At 56.3% G+C, this 21,098-nt stretch overlaps 1 protein-coding gene across 1 annotated transcript in view; it reads left to right on the plus strand.

The window, feature by feature from the left end:
* CACNA1I (calcium voltage-gated channel subunit alpha1 I) overlaps positions 1–21,098 on the plus strand; it is a 186,550-nt gene that overhangs the window by 151,630 nt on the left and 13,822 nt on the right. The window contains exons 14-29 of the mRNA XM_049885216.1: positions 487–642; positions 1,143–1,236; positions 1,803–2,005; positions 2,660–3,121; positions 3,489–3,589; positions 4,264–4,387; positions 4,632–4,700; positions 5,382–5,566; positions 6,141–6,267; positions 6,984–7,109; positions 10,677–10,766; positions 13,050–13,242; positions 13,844–13,995; positions 15,827–15,936; positions 16,579–16,712; positions 17,624–17,694. Of these exons, the coding sequence (XP_049741173.1) occupies positions 487–642; positions 1,143–1,236; positions 1,803–2,005; positions 2,660–3,121; positions 3,489–3,589; positions 4,264–4,387; positions 4,632–4,700; positions 5,382–5,566; positions 6,141–6,267; positions 6,984–7,109; positions 10,677–10,766; positions 13,050–13,242; positions 13,844–13,995; positions 15,827–15,936; positions 16,579–16,712; positions 17,624–17,694 (2,397 nt within the window). The remainder of the gene's footprint in view (positions 1–486; positions 643–1,142; positions 1,237–1,802; positions 2,006–2,659; positions 3,122–3,488; positions 3,590–4,263; positions 4,388–4,631; positions 4,701–5,381; positions 5,567–6,140; positions 6,268–6,983; positions 7,110–10,676; positions 10,767–13,049; positions 13,243–13,843; positions 13,996–15,826; positions 15,937–16,578; positions 16,713–17,623; positions 17,695–21,098) is intronic.

Raw genomic sequence — 21,098 nt, forward strand, 5'->3', positions numbered from 1 at the left:
TGGATGGGCTGGTACTCCAGGGGAGGCACAAGCAGAAAGGAGTGCTAAGAGGAAGTTCTGGGGGTGACACTGAGACTGTGGTTGTGGAAGCAGCTGAAGTAGACACATGAGCCCACGACTCAGCGGGCATGAGTGTGCCATGCAGGCCCGAGAACGTGGCAGAGCAGTGGGGTGGGAACCAGGGGGCGAGACCTGCCAGGTGGATGGGGCCTGCTGGGTGGGCCCACTCCGGCTAAAGAGGCCCGTGATGGGGCAGCATCTTGCCATGGGGAGTATGTCCCAAGCATGGGGGTGACGCCTGAGCGTGTGTGTGAGGTGTGAAGGTGTGCAAGAGCCACGAAGTTCTTTCATCTATGCCAGCTGGTGGGGTCCCCCTGCCCTTGGGCTGGACTGTGGCCTGGTTGACAGCCCCAGCCCCTCCCTCTAGATAGAGGTTGCCCCAACCTGGGGGTACCCAACGGACTGACCTGTATCCCCCACCCACAGATCCTCACCCAGGAGGACTGGAATGTTGTCCTCTATAACGGCATGGCCTCCACCTCCCCGTGGGCCTCCCTCTACTTTGTCGCCCTCATGACCTTCGGCAACTACGTGCTCTTCAATCTGCTGGTGGCCATCCTGGTGGAGGGCTTCCAGGCAGAGGTGACTACAGGCCCGGTGGAGGAAGCACCCCCATGGGGCCTGCACAAGGCTGGGCTAAGGGGGGGTTCTCTGGGTGGGGGAGGAGTGCAATGCAAATTTCTAGCAGGAACATGTCCCCAGGGGAAGGGGTTGCCAATGAGGCAGGCAGTGGGTTTCCCATCCCAGGAGGTATGCAAATGGGGGCTACATCTGGGATCCCTGCCTTTCCTATGGAGTGCAGGACTAGGCCCCTCCATCCCTGAGATTCTGAAGCCCCCAGGATCTGGGATTTTAGATCCTGCTTCCTCTGTTCTTTGGGGCTTTGGGGATACTTGCAGTCAGGCACATGTAGGTCTGTGGCCCAAGTCCCTGTTAGCTGTATCGCCTTAGGTCACCTACTTGCTTTCTCTGAGCCTGAATTTCCTCATCTGTAAAATGGGTGAAAACATCCATTGTAAGGTGTAGGAGTGGGGGGAAGGGCTGAGCCCACCTGTGTTCCAACATGATGATGGCCCTCCCAGGGTGACGCCAATCGCTCCTACTCGGATGAGGACCAAAGCTCATCCAACATGGAGGAGTTTGACAAGCTCCAGGAGGGCCTGGACAGCGGGGGAGGTAAGCAGGCCTCCACTGGTCACCCAGGGGGTCAGGACCCTTCCGGGGATCCAGGTGGGGAAAGGGCACAGCACCTGGCTTCCCCCTCAAGGTAGGCTGGAGGCTGCAGCACCTGCCCCAGGGACACCTGCACCCCACCCTGACCCTTCACACTGTGCAGCCTGCTGGGAAGAGCCTCAGAGTTCTGGTCCCACTGGCACGTCTGGGCAGCCTTCTCCACCCCAGGCCTACTGTCCTCGTTGGTAACTGGGCGGATAGCCCCTGCCTAGCTTCCTAAAGTGGGCATGGTAGTGAGGTTCCCATCAGGGTGAAGCTCCAGACTGGCTCTGAGCACAGTAAGCAAGGGGTACACTCACCCAGAAATAAAGCTGTGAGCCCTGCAGGCCAGGCAGTGGGGAGGTGCATGTGGTGAGGTCCAACCGGGAAGACTTCCTGGTGGAGGGTGTCTCCTCAGAAAAGCTTTCTGTTACTGTCCATATCTCCGTTTGTCTCATGGCTTCCTTTCCTCTTGTTCTGTCTCTGTCTGCCTGTCTGTCTCTCCCTCTGTCTCCAACTCATCCCTCCAGACCCCAAGCTCTGCCCAGCCCCCATGACCCCCAATGGGCACCTGGACCCCAGTCTCCCACTGGGTGGCCATCTGGGCCCCACTGGGGGCACGGCCCCCACCCCCCGCCTCTCACTGCAGCGGGACCCTGTGCTGGTGGCTCTGGGCTCCCGCAAGAGCAGCGTCATGTCACTGGGGAGGATGAGCTATGACCAGCGCTCCCTGGTGAGTCCCTGCGGGGTGCTCCAGATGGGAGCTCCCTCTTGGGTGGGTGTGTTTGGGGCCCTAGGGAGATGCCCACCATCCAGCCTCAGCCTCCGAGGCCCGGGCCCACAGCACCAGACTGTCCAGCAACACCAGGCAGAGATCATGCCTCTTGCATTCCTGGGTGCCCACAACCAGAGCAGAACCTGGCAATAAGGAATGGATGAGTGGAGTGGATGGATGAATGAATGAATGAGTGAAGGAATAGTGCTGGTGGGGTTTGGTGTAATAAGTTGGGTTTTCTTCCTGGCAGCAATGGGGGATGGGGGGCAGGTGAAGAGCCAGGCTTTAGGGTCAGGCAGACCCAGCTTGGATCTGGCCTCTGCCATACCTGAACAGTGTGACCCCCCTACCTGTAAAATGGGAAGAAGACCCCAATTTGGTGTACCTTCCTCAAGGGAAGTGAGGTGGACATAACCACGCTGTGGACCTGCCCTAAACAGTAAGAGGAGGGGCAGGAAGAGGACCCCTGCCGTCTGCCCCCTCAGCCACCCGGTGGCCGGCGGGTGGCCTCCATAGGGCCTCATGGGGCGGGACCGGCCGCCAGTGGGCACCTCTTGTCCGAACCGTGGGAGCGTGTGTGGGGCCCTGACGGGAGCCCCGGCCTCCTCCCAGTCCAGCTCCCGGAGCTCCTACTACGGGCCGTGGGGCCGCAGCGGGACCTGGGCCAGCCGCCGCTCCAGCTGGAACAGCCTCAAGCACAAGCCACCGTCGGCCGAGCACGAGTCCTTGCTCTCGGCGGAGCGGGGTGGCGGCGCCCGGGCCTGCGAGGGCGCCCGTGACGAGGGGCCGCCGCGAGCCGCCCCGCTGCACGCCCCGCACGCGCACTGTGGCCCGCATGTGGCGCACCGCCACCGCCACCACCGCCGGACGCTCTCCCTCGACACCAGGGACTCGGTGGACCTGGCCGAGCTGGGGCCCGCGGGGGGCGCCCACCCCCGGACAGCCTGGAGGGCGGCGGCCCCGGCCCTGGGGCACGAGGACTGCAATGGCAGGATGCCCAGCATCGCCAAGGACGTCTTCACCAAGATGAATGACCGCGGGGATCGCGAGGAGGATGAGGAGGAGATAGACTACGTGAGTGTGGGCAGGGCCTGGGGGCGGGACCAGAAGGCTGGCCAAGAAATTAGTGGGCGGGGCCCCAGGGGCAGGCTGGAGTGGGAGGGCTCTGAGGGGCGCGGCATTAGGGGCGTGGTGAGAAGGGCAAGGGCTTCAGGTGGGAGAGGGCGGAGGGGCGGGGCCCGCACTGCCCACACCTGAGCTAGGCCTAACTTTGGAAGATTAGCCCTCCCTGCAGGCCCTTGGGTGGAGTGGAGGGTCTGGACTTGCTGGAAGAGTGTCGGGACGCGATTCAGTGCCTACAGTTCGTTGGATGCCCCGAGTGGGCGGAGGTAGGAAGCTCTGGGCAGCGCTGACCCACCCTGCCCTGTCCTCCCCTCGCCAGACTCTGTGCTTCCGGGTCCGAAAAATGATCGACGCTTACAAGCCCGAATGGTGCCAGGTCAGAGAGGACTGGTCCGTTTATCTCTTCTCCCCTGAGAACAGGTGGGCAGCCGGCTTGCGGTGGCCATGGGGCAGGAAGCTGACATCGGTGGGGGCCATTGATAGGGAGTTCGCCCATGCCTGACAGGACCCTCCTGCCCAGTTGTGCGGGGTCTCCAGGGGCGTTCCAAGGTCCAGGTTGGAAAAATCTTCAAATAGCTGTGACCCAAGGAACCTGGTGTGCTCACATCTGGAGGGGGCATCAGAAGGCTTCCTGGAGGAGGAGGCCTTCTGCTGGGCTTTGGAGGCAGACAGCATTTCAGTAGGTGAAGCAGGGCTTGTGAAGAGGAGGAGGCCGGTCCAGATGGAGGAAGGAGCAGCTTGGGGAAAGGCTTGGGGGCAGAAGTAGAGGATAGCAGGCAATGTGATGTCCGAGTGTCTGGAGGACAGGGGTCAGCGATGTGGCCGGTGTTTGGAAGGCCTTGAGTGCCAGGGCAAGGTGGGTGTCTTTCACTTTATGGTACCAGGAGCTGCTGTGGGTGTGTGGTCAGGGGCTGTGGCTCCAGGGAGGCGCTCTGAGCAGATGTAAAGTTGGCACCTGTTGTGTGGCCAGAGAAAAGGGGGGTCACTTCCTCCAGGCTGTTCTGGTTCCTATGTGTGCCTGGGCTCCCTGCCATTCTTATGGCCAAGGGGAGGGGCAAACAGACGCACATGGGGCCCCTGCCCTCCCTGCCCAGGTTCCGGGTCCTATGCCAGACCATCATCGCCCACAAGCTCTTTGACTATGTCGTCCTGGGCTTCATCTTCCTCAACTGTATCACCATCGCCCTGGAGCGGCCTCAGATCGAGGCGGGCAGCACCGTGAGTGGCCTTGGGCCTCGGTCAGGGAAAGGCAGGGGGACAGGCCATTGGGGCCTGCAATGGGAGGAGGGGGTTGGGAGAGCCCCAAGCACCATGGGGAGGTGGGCCATGGAGCTTGCCTCTGGAGGGGCTAGGCCGCATAGACTGATCTGGCAGCCTGTCCTGGATGCCCTTGGCCGAGGGCAGGGACGGATGGGGTGGTGCAGCAGGAGCCCTGGGGCTAGGTCTCTCCCCGATCTTCCAGGAACGCATCTTCCTCACTGTGTCCAACTACATCTTCACAGCCATCTTTGTGGGCGAGATGACACTGAAGGTAGCTCTCAGCTTCACCCCGGCTGTACCGCCCCCAGCTCTGGTCCCCTTGCCCAGACCTGGCCCCTCCCTCAGCCTGTCACTGACAAGTCCATCAGCCTCCACCTGTCCCCCACCCTCGGTGCCAGCCCCTGGGTTGGGCTTCAGGGCCCAGAGGGCTTCAGACACTTCCGCACGCTTTGAGAGCTCACAACACAGCCTGAAAAGCCAATGCAGGCCAGGGTTTGCAGTGTGAAGGAGGAACCCGCTGGCGGCATGGCGCACGGGGGACTGATTTCATGTGAGGCGTCCCAGAACGCGTGGCTTTGAATTGGCTTAGCCAGATGGAAGAGAGGGAGACGGGCATTCGGGACAGAGGGGTGAAAGGGTGATTAGCTCCCGGAGAACGGACAGGTCGGCCTCCTGGGCCCCTGCCCCGCCCATCACCACGCCTCAGAGGGGCAGCAGTCACCCCGTCTCCTGCTCCTCTCCTTACCCGGCGGTGCGCAGCCGGGACCTCGGCGGGAGGGACCTGCCTGACCCCGCTCCCTCCCAGGGAGGCCGGCCTGACCTCGCCCCGCCCCTCACAGAGGCCGGCCTGATCTCACCCACGCAGCCCGTCCCACCACGTGGGGTCCGGCTGGCCCCGCCCACCGCCCCACCCCTCGCCAAGGCCGGCTTGACCCCGCCCCCGCCGTTCCAGGTGGTCTCTCTCGGCCTGTACTTTGGCGAAGAGGCGTACCTGCGCAGCAGCTGGAACGTGCTGGATGGCTTCCTCGTCTTCGTGTCGATCATCGACATCGTGGTGTCTGTGGCCTCGGCCGGGGGAGCCAAGATCCTGGGGGTCCTCCGGGTCCTTCGGCTCCTGCGCACCCTACGCCCCCTACGGTGAGGACTGCTCCCCCGCGGGTGGTGGTCCCTGTGCAGCCCAGGAAGCTGCAGGGGCCTGCGTGACCCCCCACGCCCATCCTCTTCACCCACTCAGTCCTCCTGGGAGTTTGTGTCAAGCCTCAGCTGAGCAGGCCAGGGACTGGGGGTGCCTGCTCCTGGTTTGGGGGGTGGATCCTGGAGACTCTGGTGGGAGGTGGAGGGATGCCGAAAAGGGCAGGGCCTTCCATTCCAGTCGGAGGGCAGGGATGGAAGGTGCCCCCCCCACCCCGTGTGCCACCCATCTCTGTGTCCCTGGGTGCCTCACTGCTATCTCTGGGCCCAAGCTCTAGAGAGGGTGTGGTGTGGCTCCCAAGGGGCCTGGGTGAGGGCAGTGTCCTGCTGTGTGTATAGATCTGGGGTCTGGGTTACTGCTCACCACCTGTTCCCTCCAAACCCAGGTAGCCGGGCTGCTTTCTGTATGTTCCTCACACTTGTCTTCACGACCTTGGGGCCCCTGCCCTGGGGACTTGGGCCAAGTGGGGCTGCCTCCAGGCCGTGGATTCACAGTGCCCCGGCCCCGCTCTGCCCGCAGGGTCATCAGCCGGGCACCTGGACTGAAGCTGGTGGTGGAGACCCTCATCTCCTCTCTCAAGCCCATCGGCAACATTGTCCTCATCTGCTGTGCCTTCTTCATCATCTTCGGCATCTTGGGGGTGCAGGTGAGGGTGCCCTGGCCAAGCCTGTGTGGACTCTGTGGTTGGGGAAGAGGAAGCCCAGCACAGGCAGGGACCAGCCAGCCCACCTGCTCCCTGAGGCAGACCTGGTGGCTTAGTTGGCCCTGCCAGCAGCAAGCTCCCTGCCCAGGGGGAGACAGACTGGCCCAAATGGCTGAGTCCTAGACAGGTAAACGAGATGACAGGGTGTAGCCTACGCCAGGAACACAGGGCCAGGAGGGGCGTGGGGCAAGAGGGAAGGCACCCTATAGGACATGGCCTTTGCACCAGACCTTGGAGGAAAAAGGAAATGAGGCAGTCAACATGGAGAGGGTTTGGGTCCCTTCACTTTTCTCTCCCTGCTTGGGGATATGCAGATGACTTGCTCCTGTGGGGCCCTTGCCCAAATCCTCAGTCCAGGAACTGGGTCTGGTCTCTATGGGGCCTGTGACCTGGAATCAGACAGACTAGGGTGTGAGCTTTGGCCCCGCCCCTTGGTAAGTCTCAGGTGATGGTTTTGGGGGAAATTACTCAACACTGCTGGACCTCAGTTTCCTTGTCTGTGAGATGGGATAAGAATAGCTTCACCTTCACGCTGTGGGCACTTGGGGAGATGGTGTAGTGGTGAGCTTGGCCCAGGCTGTGCACAGAGGAAGTGCCCATGAGGGGTGGTCCCTCCTCTGATTTGCAGGTGGGTCACTAACTTTGCCCCCCTCCCCCAGCTCTTCAAGGGCAAGTTCTACCACTGCCTGGGTGTGGACACCCGCAACATCACCAACCGCTCTGACTGCATGGCCGCCAACTACCGCTGGGTCCATCACAAATACAACTTTGACAACTTGGGTCAGGTAAGTGCCACCCTCCCACCCCTGATCTGACCCACCCACAGTGCTGTCCTGCCCTGCCCCAGTGTGTGGGGTGACAGCTCTTGGGTGCCAACAACCCTGGGACCACAGACCTGGCTCCAGTCCTGCACTGCCAGGACTGGCCGTGTGACTTCCTGTCCAAGCCTCCAGTTTCCTGTTCTGCAGAGTGGGTAGGCATATCACTCACCTCACAGGTGGCATGAGGCTTAGAGGTTGTGTGTGCAGATTGCCTAGCAAGTGCCTGGCACTTAGTAGGTGCTCCAGTGAACATTGGTTACTGGCCATCCAGGGGACCCTGATAGGTGAGTCAGCCAGGCCTGGGTATGAATCCCAGTTCGGCCACTTCCTGTCTCTGTGACCTCATCTATAAAATGGGAATGTTGCACCCACTAGGCAGGCTGGATCAAAGACTGAAGTGTTTCAAGCCTCTGGCCCAGGGCGGGTTTGCTTCTCCACTCCCTCATCCTTTCTGCTCGCCACTCTGTGTTTGCAGGCAGGCCCGGGCCCAATTCATGCCTCGAGCCTGATCCACTATCCCTAGGCCCTCCCATCTGGGCGGTACCCTGGGTGAGAGCCCACAGCCCCAGCTGGCTGCTGCTGAAGAGCCTTGGCCCCCCACCCCATTCCCTGAAATGGCTCCCATTTGTCAAGGCCCCACTCAGCGGATCAAGTATGAACGGGTGGGGGGAGGGGCGACTTGCCCAGGTCACACAGAGAGGGAGGGGCATAGCTGGGAGCAGGGCCAGAGCCGAATGGCTCAGGACAGACAGTGACAACCCCTCTGCTGGGCAGCTTCCGGCTGGCTCCTGGCGAAGATCCCACCCCGCATGAACAGGTCCCCCCATACTATCTGGGGGGACCATGGGGCTGTGGAGAGGCAAGGAGTCTGCTTGGCCTCCCAGGGAAGGGGCGTCAGGACACACAGTTGTCCCTTGATCCCCACCCCTTCTCTAGAAGCAGTGCCTTGCCTTTTCAAGTTTTTAACAACTCAGTGAGTTGTTAAATGTAAGATAGGTGGAGAAAAGATGTTAGAAGCAGCTGAGGGAGAAAAAGCCAGGCAACTCAGTGGAGAAAATTAAGCCAGGGACCTTTTTATGAGCTTGCTTCCCATTAAGATCCCTGTGTGACACAAACGGTTTGTGCTCGGCTGCTAACCAGAAGGGCAGTTTGAACCCACGTAACGGCATTGCAGAAGAGAGGCCTGGAGATCTGCTTTTGTAAAGATTACAGCCGAGAAAACCCTATGGAGCTCAGTTCTACCTTGTAACACATGGGGTTGTCAGCAGTCAGAGTTGACTTCACAGCAACGGGTTTGGTTTTGATTCCAACCCCATTCACCCATCAGCCCGCCTCCGGCTCCTCATTTGGTGCCTCCCCAGCTCTCTCCAGTTCTGGTGTATTTGACACCAGCAGACTCACCTGGAGTCATGTGTAGCGTAGGGTATTCTGAGTGTGGTCGCCACATGTAGCTGACAGCCTGGCCCGCAGCCTGGGCTTGAGTCCTCGTGGGGCCACTTGTCAGCTGTGTGTTCCGGAACCTCTCTGTGCTTCAGCCTCCTTATCTATAAGTGGGAATGATGATAGCAGGGCTGCCAGAGCCCCAGTCCCAGGCTATATTCACTTCGGGCTCCGTGACCCGAGGGCTCATGGGGTCCTTTAGCCCTTGGCAGGTTAAGGCCTCATGTGGCTTTCTGGAGGAGGGCTTCCTCTCTGTCCTCTGCTCTGATCTGCTCCTGGGGCCGAGCCCCTTCTGGGCACCCTCAGCACCATTCCCACTGGGAAGGGAGAGAGGAAGAAGGGGTCTGTGCCCTGGGTGGGTGGGAAGAAGGGGCAGCACAGGTCAGGGTCCCGCTCGTGGGCTGGGGCCCTGGGCTCTGAGCCCGAGCCCCTCTGCTTGGGGGTGGGGCCAGAGGTGTATCTATGGAAAATAGTGCGTATGGCAATTTGTTTTAAATTGCTGATGGACTCTGACAGCTGGCTTTGGAGACTGCGATGGCCACTAGGAACTGCTGTACCGCCCCCCCAGGTGATGCCAGGGCATGTGCCATACCTGCCATACCTGAGATACGCCTGCGTGGGGGGCTTCTGGGGAGAGCATGTGACCTCCAGGAAGCTCTGGTGATGTGGGACTCTACCATGAACCCACTAAGTACTCTCATCCTTGCCTTCTTGAATGTGGCCCAGGAGGTCACGAGTCCAGATATTCTTGGGTTATAAGACCCCCGAACTGAATTCGGTTCAGAAAACCTTTACTGAGCATCTACTGTGCAAGAGGCTCTGTGCCAGGTTCCCCAGGGATGCGAGGATGCTGGAGAGGAGCCCTGGCTGCTGTCTCCTGGGGTCACCTCCTTTTCAAAATCTCCCACACCAGTGAGGGTAATTACTGCCGTTTTATAGATGAGGAAACTGGGGCCCAGACATATCAGGGCATTTGCCCCAAATCACGCAGCCAGCGAGCGGCAGAGTCTGGACTATGGCCCAGAGCTTCTGTCTCCTCTCTCAGCTGCATAACGAGCTGCAGGCTTTTCTTTACCCCCAGAGTGGCAGTGGCAGGGCCCCTCGTGTTTGTCAGGAACCTTCCAGATTAAAATCTCAGCTGAGCCTCCCAGCACCCCTGGGCAGGCAGTCATTTCTTAGCCCACCTGGTGGCTGAGGAGACAGGAGCTCATGAATTTTCTTGCAGGGATTGCACGGTTGGTTCATTTTGGAGCCCAGGACTCCTGGTCCAGTGTTCTTTCTCCTACAACAGCACCCAGCAGAATACATGATAGGCACATAGTAGGTCCTCAAGAAAGGTGTGTTGGCAAGGAAAATATAAGCCCAAGAGAAAGAAGGGCTACATAGACCAGAGACTCCCTCAGCCTGAGACCGGAAGAACTAGACGGTGCCCAGTCACCACCAATCACTGCCCTGACAGGGAACACAACAGAGAATCCCTGATGGAGCAGGAGAAAAGTGGGATGCAGACCTCAAATTCTAGTAAAAAGACCAGACTTGATGGCCTGACTGAGACTGGAGAGATCCCAGAGGTCATGGACCCTGGACTCTCTGTTAGCCCAAAACTAAAACCATTCTTGAAGCCAACTCTTCAGACAAAGATTAGACTGGACTATAATAAAATGTAAAATGATACTGGTGAGGAGTGTGCTTCTTAGCTCAGCTCAGATAGACACATGAGACTATGTGGGCCGCTTCTGTCAGAAGACAGAGGGGGACAGGAGCAGGTTGAATGGACACGGGGAATACAGGGTGGACAGAAGGAATGTGCTGTCGCATTGTAGGGAGAGCAACTAGGGTCACATAACAATGTGTGTATAAGTTTTTGTATGAGAAACTGATTTGAATTGTAAACTTTCCCTTAAAGCACAATAAAAAAAAAAGAAAGGTGTGTTGGCTGAGGGCACAGCTCTGCCATGCAAGGAAGGCCTCCTTGTCCCCCTCCTTGTCTCTCTGCCTCCCAGAGGTGGCAAAATGGAGAACTGAGGAGGGGGCAGGTGTAGCCTGAGCCTCCTACCCCTCTCACCGCTGTACCCTCCCCGTGTCTTCCAGGCCCTGATGTCCCTCTTTGTCCTGGCCTCCAAGGACGGCTGGGTGAACATCATGTACAATGGGCTGGACGCTGTTGCTGTGGACCAGCAGGTGGGCACAGCTGGGGCCAGGCCAGGCCTAGGCAGCAGTAGGGGCACATAGGGGTCTTTGGAGTCCAGGCGTCTGAAATCTGTGCCAGTAAAACCCATGGCTGCCAATCTCTGTCCACTTCAGGCCCCGACCCAGCCCCTGGCCAGCCTGGCCTGAATCCTCCCGCATTTGAGCTACTCCTTTGGGCTGTGTCAGTCACTGTTCCATCCGCTTCCACAAACACCCACCTGCCCTGCAGAGAGAGGGGTCGACCTAGCTCTTGCCTGGAGTGACCAGAGCCCTGTGGGCAGAGAACCAAGATGGGAAGAAGGAAGGGGACCTTGCCAGCCAGTGGGGGCAGTGGGCGCAGCCTCAGGGCAAAGAGTGATGAATTCAGGCCTCGGGAGTTGAGGGCTGGAGCGGAAAATGAGAAGAGGGGGCAGGCAGTGGAGGAAGAAGCCATCAGGACTGGATCATCCGGAAGACCCTGTAGGCGCCCTGAGGGGGGCTGGCATGTACTCTGAGAGCAGCAGGGAGTCAGTGAAGGGGCATAGCAAGGAGGTGACGCTGGCAGATTTGCCGTGGGAACCTCCAGGCTGCTGGGTGAGGATGGATTTGGGGAAGGGACTCGGTGGAGGCCTGAGCCCTCAGTCCTCTGGAGGAGGGGGGTCCCCTCTGGGGCCAGGCAAGGACTTTAGGCTTACCAGGGTTGGCTGAGTGTAGGCTGAGGGGGTTGTTTGGGGAAGGAGCAGGGGGATTCCCTGGTTCAGGACAGCCCCACTCAGCAAAGGAGTCAGGGCTGTGGGTGACCCGCAGGTCTGTAAAGCGACCTCTGGTTCTTGGCCTTTAGTCACATGAATCATGTCCTCGTGGAGCCCACCCTGGACACTCAGGAGCTGGAGGCATGGAATGGGGGTAGGAGGGTAGTGAGGACACTTGGAAGAATCCTCCTCCCCCCTTGTCTGTTTACTTCTCCAACACACACATGTGTGCATGTGTGCATGTGGACTCCATTAGGGCCTCTGTGCTCCATTCTCTGCTCTTCTGTTACCTACATGTGGACGGGCCCGCGGCTTTTCTGCGGGCAGTCAGGGAGCTGATCATGGCACTAGACATTGCAGGTGTGCAGCAAGGGAGCGGGGGTTGAAGCTCTGTCTAAGCTTGGACTGGCCTGGGGTCTCCCTGGGCCCCGCATCGGGCATGGCTTACACTGCACGGCATGGCCACACCTGCCTGCCTCCTCCAGCGGCCCCTGGCTGTGAGACTGTGGGGAGCAGGGGCCACAACAGAGTCCTTTGATGTCCCCCATGGGCACTAAGAGCAGGGCGTGTGCCCCTCCTCTTCCTCGTTCTGGATGTTATCTTCAAACACTTCTGCTCCCTGTTCACGCATTTGCAGACTTCTGAGCCAAGCTCTGCCCTAGCTGTTTTATCTACATGGGCATTGCACCCTTCTAGATGACATGATTATCCCCATTTTTCAGGTGAGGAAGTAGGCTCAGAGGGGTCCCTTAATGTGTCCAAGGTCATGGAGGTTATGTTGGGGGAAGGAATTGGGATTTGAACCCAAGTCTACCTGGAGGCCCCAGGAACGTTATAAAACATATGTTATCCCTGTGCATCTGGAGTTTAAGCCCGACTCAGTTGGGAAATGAGTTGCAAGTATGGGGACTACAGGGGGAGAGCATGAGACAAATGGGGAAGAGTGGCTGAGTGCTGGCTTGGGGGAGAGTCTCTAGGTCAGGAGACCAGAGGCAGGATACTAGTCAGGGCTGGAGTTGTCCTGGCAGCCCTCCTGGAGAAGGAGGGATTGTAGGTGGGGGTGAGCTGAGCAGGCAGGGAGGAAGAGGGTAACAGGTTCATGCAGCGAAATAAACATTTTGCTGATTGAGGAGAAGGATGTGAGGATGGGTGGGCAGATGGATGGGTGGGCGGACGGATGGGTGCGCGGACGGATGGAGGCACGGATGGATGGCTGGGTGGGTGGGCGGGTAGGTGGATAGATGAATGAGTAGGTGGGTGAGTGGGTAGATAGGTGGGGAAGAGGAAGAAAACAAATTGCTATGTGGGGCCAGGAGGCACCAGATGAGCACAGAATGGAAGGAGGCCCTTACTCATGCCAGGCCCAGGGTGGGACACTTCGACCTGCTCCCTCATTTTATCCTCACAGTCATTCTAACAGGTTAAGTACTGTTAGCACCTTCATCCTACTGACCAGGGAGCTGAGGCTCAGCAAGGTATGGCACCTGCTATGACCCGACGGCACCCCAGCAGCCTGCCTCAGCTCCATCTGGCTCCCCTACAGCCCGTGACCAACCACAACCCGTGGATGCTGCTGTACTTCATCTCCTTCCTGCTCATCGTCAGCTTCTTCGTGCTCAACATGTTTGTGGGCGTCGTCGTGGAGAACTTCCACAAGTGCCGGCAGCACCAGGAGGCCGAGGAGGCGCGGCGGCGTGAGGAGAAGCGGCTGCGGCGCCTTGAGAAGAAGCGCCGGAGTGAGTGGGCAATGGCGGAGGGCGTGGACCACCCCAGCCCAAGTCCTCCTCTGTTGCTAGGCCTGACCCCAGCCTCACAGCTGGGCCTTTGCAGCTGGAAGGGAGCAAGGAATACAGGCCCCTATGTTCCTGGCGCCACTCCTTCCCTCAGCGTCTGCCTGTCCAGGTGGCCTGCACCCCTACTGGTGCTTGTCCAGTCAGATGGATGACACCACTGTCAGGCTGAATGAGGCCCCAGAGGTTCAGTCCAGGCAGAGGGCAGAGGCTGCCTGGATGCCCATCCCTGAGCCAGGGGACCGTGGTCCTCCCCATAGCAGGCCGCAAGCCCTTCCCATTGGCATGTCTGCGGTAGAGGGGAGAATCCATATCCTGCCCTCTGCATACCACTCCTCCGTGCCTCATCTGAAATGCTTCCCTCAGTGGGCCCTGGGTAGGCAGGGAAGGCCTAGTTATCTAATGCCCAGGGTCTGGGGTGAATCAACATCTTGCTCCCTTGCTTCTTCCCTTCCCTTTTCTTTCGGTCCTGTGTTCTCTGTTTCTCTTTCCTCTGCTCAACCCTTTGGGGTCTGTCTTGTCCGTTCCCACCACCACCATCCTGCAGAGGCCCAACGGCTACCTTACTATGCTACCTACTGCCCGACCCGGCTGCTCATCCACTCTATGTGCACCAGCCACTACCTGGACATCTTCATCACCTTCATCATCTGCCTCAACGTGGTCACCATGTCCCTGGAGCACTACAACCAGCCCACGGTGAGCCCCAGCCCCAACTCTGGACCCAAAGCCACACGTGCAGCCTCAGCCGGAACCACACCCAGGGACAGGGTGGAACAGCAGTGTTAGCTGACTGCAGGATCGGGGCAACCCTTCCGTGCCAGGCTGGGCACCAAAAGAGGAGGAGGCTTGGGATGGCCCTGCCTTCAGGAAGTTCACACCTGGGAAAGGTCATTCACTACTGGGGTGTTGGGGAGATGACGCTTGAGTCTGGCCTTGAATGCCAGGTAACAGTGGCTGTTGGGTGTTAAATACTTACTCTTTACAAGGCAAGTTATGTACATTAACTCTTTTCATCCTCACTGCAGCCTTGAGGTCGGGTGGGCGGGCTCTGTCCACATTTTACAGATGAAGATACTGAGTCTCCGAGGTATTAAATATCCTGTCCAAATTACTCAGCTAGGAAGTAGAGGAGCCAGAACTGGACTTAGATTTGTATTCAAAGCCTATCACACGGCAGGTGGAGACTGGAGGCAGGGCGTTCCAGGCAGCAGAACCACTGTGGACAAATACCCAGTGGTGAGAAAGCATGAGGGAGTGACCAGTTCCCAGCTAGTTGCAGAGAAGGGAATATGAGGGGCGTGAGAGGAGAAAGTACGTTCTGAAAGCCTCAACTTAATGGAGCAGAGGGGAGATAAGAGGGAAGCAGAACCTCCAGGTGAGGAAATTAGTATCTTATTTCAAGTAATCAAACAAACAAACAAAAAAACAAACCCATTGCTGTCGAGTCAGTTCTGACTCACAGCAACCCTGTAGGTCAGAGTAGAACTGCTCTGTAGGGTTTCCAGGGAGCTCCTGGTAGATGCAAACTGCCGACCTTTTGGTTAGCCGCCGTAGCTCTTAACCACTACACCACCTGAGCTTCCATTTCAGATAATAGGAGAGAAATATTATGAATGCAGGGAAAGGGAAAGTGGCCATTGGCAGAATAGAACAGGGATAGTAGAGCTTTCAAATTGACACAGAAGAATGAAATAATAATAGTTCACATTTACCAAGTCTTTAGGGTCACTATGAGTCAGAACCAACTCGACGACATCTAACACATAAATTGCTGTTAATTTTCACGGCAACTTTCTGAAGTGGGTACTGTTAATAGCCCCAATTTACAGACTGGGAAGCTAAGTCCAGAGAGGTCAAGTGACTTGCCCAAGGTAACACAATGAGTAAGGAGTAAGTGGTGAGCCAGCATTCAAATCTAAGTGGTGAAGTGACTCAGGAGCCCTTGTTTTACATTGTGAAACGTTGTGATTTCTATCCCATATAACTTCCAAAGAAGAGCAACTGACCAAACCTGTGGAAATAAGGAAAAGGAAACAGAGAAAACAATGCAAAGCAAGTAATAAACATTTAGTAAGATGGAAGGGGAAACCCTGGTGGTGTAGTGGTTAAGTGCTATGGCTGCTAACTAAATCGTCAGCAGTTTGAATCCACCAGGTGCTCCTTGGAAACTCTGTGGGGCAGTTCTACTCTGTTCTATAGGGTCACTATGAGTTGGAATCAACTTGACGACACTGGGTTTTTTAAGATGGAAGGCATAAAGCTAGATATATAAATCATTGCACTAAATATGAATGGATTAAATTCTCCCTTTAAAAGGCAGAGGCTTTCTAACTGGAGAAAGGTGGGGAGAGGTCATGGAGCCCGGACCATGGGGTCTGGAGCACCTGGCTAGGATGCCTTGTGCTGGGTGGCTGGAGAGGCCTTTATCTTTCCTTTCCTTCCTTTGAGGGCTCAGTTGATATGAGTGTGGCCCAGTGATGACCAGGGACCTTCCTAGCCCCTTGATGCTTCTCTTTACCCCCTGTAGTCCCTGGAGATAGCCCTCAAGTACTGCAACTACCTGTTCACCACTGTGTTTGTGCTGGAGGCTGTGCTGAAGCTGGTGGCATTTGGCCTGAGGCGGTTCTTCAAGGACCGGTAAGTGACTAGGCCAGGTTCGGGAAGGTTGGGCTGTAGGATAGCGAAGCAGCCCTTAGCCCTGGGAAAGCCTGGAGCACTTGGAGAAAGGGAACCAACAAATGTCTGGGCACTGATGCCCAAGGCCCCTGTGTGTTGCCTGTAGCCCTGAACAGGAAGTAGTTATGATCCCACCCCATGGGTGCAGGGCATTTTTCAAGCCTTTCTCGGCTCATCTCTGGGTGGGTTCTCTGTACTTCACATGCAGGAATGCTAATCCTCTTTTTCAGAGGGAACAGTTTTCAAAAGGAACAAGGCTCAGAGAGATTGAGGGACTAGCCCAAGGCCACACAGAGAGGGCTGCTTAGCCAAGATTTAGACCTAAGTCAGAGCCCATGCCTCCTCCCCTGCAGGTGGACAGAGATATTTAATTAGCCTGGCAGACCCTTGCTTGAGGGAGTGGAGCCAGTGGAGGGGAGAGAGGGGGCCAGACCCAGTGGAGGGTTTCCAGGCATGGGGCAGTTAGTAGAGAGTGTGGCTATACAGTTCATAGGGCCACAACAGGAGGGCAGAATACTGGGAAGCTCCTCCCTACCAAGGCATATCTGAACCAGAGTGCCCCTCACCCTTCTTCCCCCTCCTGCCCCCCGCCCGGCTGAGCAGGTGGAACCAACTGGACCTGGCCATTGTGCTACTGTCAGTGATGGGCATCACGTTGGAGGAGATCGAGATCAATGCAGCATTGCCCATCAACCCCACCATCATTCGCATCATGCGGGTTCTGCGCATCGCCCGGGGTGAGGGCCAGGGTGGGGAGAATAAGGAAGGACACACAGGAGTGGATTGGGAGAGGGTGTGGGGACTGGCAGGGGGACAGCATGACGGGGTCCCTGATGAGCCGGGAGGAACATACACTGGACGTAACACAGTCCACCCCTTGTACACGCAGCGCCCCCCCCCCCACTTACTCATTCACACATAGCTTTGCACAGCACACTGTACACACGCTCCTGCTTCCTGTGACACCAGGACCCATGTGGGTCTCTGCTTGTGAAAACGGGATCCAGTCCAACTGGGAAGATGTGAAATAGCTTCAGTTCCTCACCAGTGTTTCTTGGACACTGACTGAGACCCAGTCCTCACCATTTCTTAAAACCCCCTTTCTTCTCCCAGAAGCCTCCTTTACACCCCAAAGTTGTTTCTATATTTCTTTCCAATGCCCCCCCGCCCCCCTGCCTTAATACTAGCCGAGGTGCCTCATGGCCTTCCACCTGCCTCCCACCCATTGCTTCCAGACTCTGAGGTGGGCATGGTGTGTGTGGAGAAACTCGTGGGTCACACCAGAGTCCTCTTTAGCTAGAGGGAGAGGGGAGAGGCCTAGACGCTCTCATGTGGTCCTTGTGTCCCACTACAGCTAATTAAGGCTCAGTTACATGCTTTAAACCCTCCACCCCCACGCGTGCATGCCCACATTCACTTGCACTTTCCACACTGCCATCCACCTCCTGTGTGTGCACATTTCTGACACCCTCGTTCACCCCGCAGTGCACCTACATTCTAGTGGTGAGGCATCTAAGAGCACGTGCTCTTGGCTTGCATGCTTCTCCGTTTTCTCACTCTTCCACATTTACACATGTGCACACATGTGCACACACATGTCCCCTGCTGGCCAGGGCTGAGTGAGGCTGGGGTGGGGTCTTGCCTGCAGTGCTGAAGCTGTTGAAGATGGCCACAGGCATGCGGGCTCTGCTGGACACAGTGGTGCAGGCTCTGCCCCAGGTAAGAGCACTTCTCCCACAGCCCCACCTAGTGGCAGGCTGGGCCCTGGGGACACAGGCCCTGGACTTCCCTTCTCCCCAAACCTGCCCAGAGCCAGGGCAGAATTCCTGCCTGGGGGAAGCAGCTTAAGCTGAGGGCTGGGAGGGATGGGAAGGGCCCTTCTGCTCTTTCTTCCCAACTTCAGCAAGTGGTCACCAGCGTCTGCCCTGTACCGATCCCTGTGGCTGGAGCTGAGGACCATGCTGCCCTGGGGTGCCCCAGGCTGGTGGGGGAGACATATACCTCAGGGCAGTGTGAGGAGGTGACACCTGACACTCTGTGGGGAAATTAGGGACAGTGTCACAGGGAAGGGAACCTTTGAGCTTGGTGGTGCAGGGTAGCTTGGCAAAAGGAGTCGGTGGTGTGGTTGGAGCAGGTCAGGTATGACATTCCAGAAGGGCACAGCATGAGACCCTGGCCTGGGAGGAGAACCAGAGAATTTAGGAAAGTCCCTTTCCCTCCATCCCTGCATGGTCAGTGGAAGGGGCGATAGGGTCAGGGCAGTTCAACTTCCCAGAAGTTCTGCAGTCCTGTCCCTCCTTCCCCTATGTCCTGCCTGCTGGAGGCTCCCCCTCCTCTTCCCCTCAGTGCTGCCCCTGCTCTGAGGTGAGCCTTGTGGACATTCATCTATTCATTATGACTCATCTAGTCACAAAATAAAAGGTACCTTGAAATAAAAGGGACAGATACAGCACAGGAAAAATGAGGATAAAAGATTCGGAGTTTAGGGAAGGTGGAAGCAAAGTGAATCCTCCTGGAGACCTGGGATGAGGACATTAGTGAGCTGTGTTCTCCACTTTGGTGGGAGCTTCCCAGTGGCCTAGTCACAAAGGGAAAGTCACATGGCTGTCATCAGGCCTGGATTGATAGTAAGGGTGTTTGTTCAAAGAGATTTTTTTTTTCCTTCCCTAACACTAAATCCCTCAAGAGGAATTTGTCACACAGGAGAGGGGCTGTGAGCGACATGGAAGTTGGTGTCTTCATCTTAGCACTTTTGCCAAAGGAAAATGTTCACCCCCAGGCGGTGTGCACTTTTGCGGAGCTCAGCCTGACGGGGCCTGAGCAGGGTTTGGGGAGCCCAGAGATGCTGTGGGCGTCACACTCCTTGGGCTGAAACTTTCTTTAAGTCTCTTGGACTTAGGAGTGGGATTGCTGGGTCATATGGTAGTTCTATTTTTAGTTTTTCAGGCACCACCACACTTTTCCACAACGGCTGAACCATTTTGCATTCCCACTAGCCATGGATTAAGGTTCCAATTTTCCCACATCCTTACCAACATTTGTTATTTTCCACTTTTTATTTTTTAATCTTAGCCATCTTAGAGCAGGCAAAGTGGTTTCTCATTGTGGCTTTGATTTGCATTTCTCTGATGGCTAACAACATTGAGCATCTTTTTACGTGTTTGGTGGCCACTAGAACGTCCTCTTTGTTGAAATGTCTATTCAAGTTCTTTACCCATTTTTGGGTTGGGTTATCTGTCTTTTTTTTGTTAAGGGTTGGGCCCCATTGCTAGGAGGGAGGTGCAGGTGCCCTGGGAAAGAAAGTTCCTAAGAAGGGAACAGGAGCCTGACTGTAGGGGTGAGCCCTGGGCTAGGAGTGTGCAGATTGGAAGTGGATTGGAGCCCAGACTCCAGACACCCTGCCTGGGGTCAAAGTCTAGTCCCCTGTGGGACCCTGGGCACATACGTGATGGAATTTCTCTATGCCTCAGTTTCCTTGTCTGTGGAATGGGGATGATAACAGTGCTTATCTCAAAGGGTTGATATTGTGTAAGATTTTATCTTAGGAAATTAATGGAGAGACATTGAGGTTTATCACGTATAAACTCGTCTACTTTATTGCAAGGTAGTCATGGCAACGCACTCAAGTAAGACCTAACAACATTCATCTAGAACTGGAGAATCAGAATTCACAATTACAATGTTCATTCAATGGTTAGAGTCCAAATCTTTAGACTTCAGGATTTTACCTTTAATGAGAGGTCTCGGGGGGAAGGTTTAACCACGGCTTGAACTTGGTGAAGGTCCTTCATAGCTAGGGTTTGAGGTGGATGGCGGTGGGCAGTCTCAGCAGACTCTCAGTCTTCAGAGAGAGTAGGAGACTAGAGAAGGAGCCCTTAGCCCCTGCCTTCTCTCTGTGAGTGAGCAGGAATTCAGGGTTTATGTATGAAATTCCTACCTGGCCTCACAACAATAAGGGCCAGTGTGGCGTCAAAGGCTAGTATGTTATGCCTTTTCTCTAGGGCTAGAGATTAGCTGAATGTTACATTTTTTCTTCAAGGTTAGAGGTTAGGAAGGTTGTTTAGACTCATGTCTCAAGGCTAGTTTACAAAGCTTAACTGTGTTGTGTCTTTTATCACAGCACGCCGGATGGATCAAAGTCAACTTAAAGATTCTTTGCCACGTTCTTCACATGCTTCTGTGGCTAAGTTCAGAAGTTTTATAAATAATTTCTGATGACTTACAGGTTTCTAATGATTTATAGTTAATGTTAGAGAGCCTCATAAAGGTAGACATATTTTTATTTCTCAATTCATATTATGAGTGATCATACATACATGTTTTGTTGAAAGCATAATAGTGACTTATACCTTATGGGATTTGAGATCACCATAGAGCCATATAGAATAGGTGTCGTGAGGTTTAAAATAGTTGAAGCTTATAAAGCCCTTGATAGGACATGGTTCATAGGATATGTCATTGCCTAAGAGTCCGCTGAGGACCGGGCTGTGGGGCATGACGGGGCAGGTGTGTGCAGATGGCCTGGGAGGGAGGCAGGACTTTCCTTGAAGGCCCCTCCCCGCCATGCTCTGACCCCTGAGTATCTGCCTGTGGCTCCGAGGGCCAACCTGAGTTGGCACAGAACACTTGGGTGTGGATATTCTGGAGATCCCAGCCTCAAGTGGGAGACAGACACGAGGGCCGTTTCAATTGCATCTGTACATTAAGAGAGGCATGTATTGAGTGCCATGCAGTGGCCGTTGGGCTGGGACTTACCCCTCAAAATCTATCTGCTGACCCCGCGCTGTCGTTTGGACCTTTGAAATTTTGTTAGTTCTATGTAAAGTGCTATGAAAATGAAACGTCAGCCCCCTTGCCACCAGGCTGTGCCCCAGGCAGAGGAAGGAGACATCAGGGAAGGCATCTCAGAGGAGGTGGGCTTTGACGGATGGGGAGGAGGTATTTACCAGGCAAAGACAGAGAGGCTCTTCCCTACAGAGGGGATGGGGATGCCGAGGCTCCACGGGGGTACGTTTTTGGTGTGACTGGGGCGGAGGCTGGAAGATCAGGCCAGGGGGCTCTGTAGTGGCCAGGCCCCGGCAGGCCTTCAATGCCAGGGCAGCAAACGGTGGCTTTATGCTGTG

Source organism: Elephas maximus, chromosome 4 (genome assembly GCF_024166365.1).
Source record: "Elephas maximus indicus isolate mEleMax1 chromosome 4, mEleMax1 primary haplotype, whole genome shotgun sequence".
NCBI classification, from domain to species: Eukaryota; Metazoa; Chordata; class Mammalia; order Proboscidea; family Elephantidae; genus Elephas; species Elephas maximus.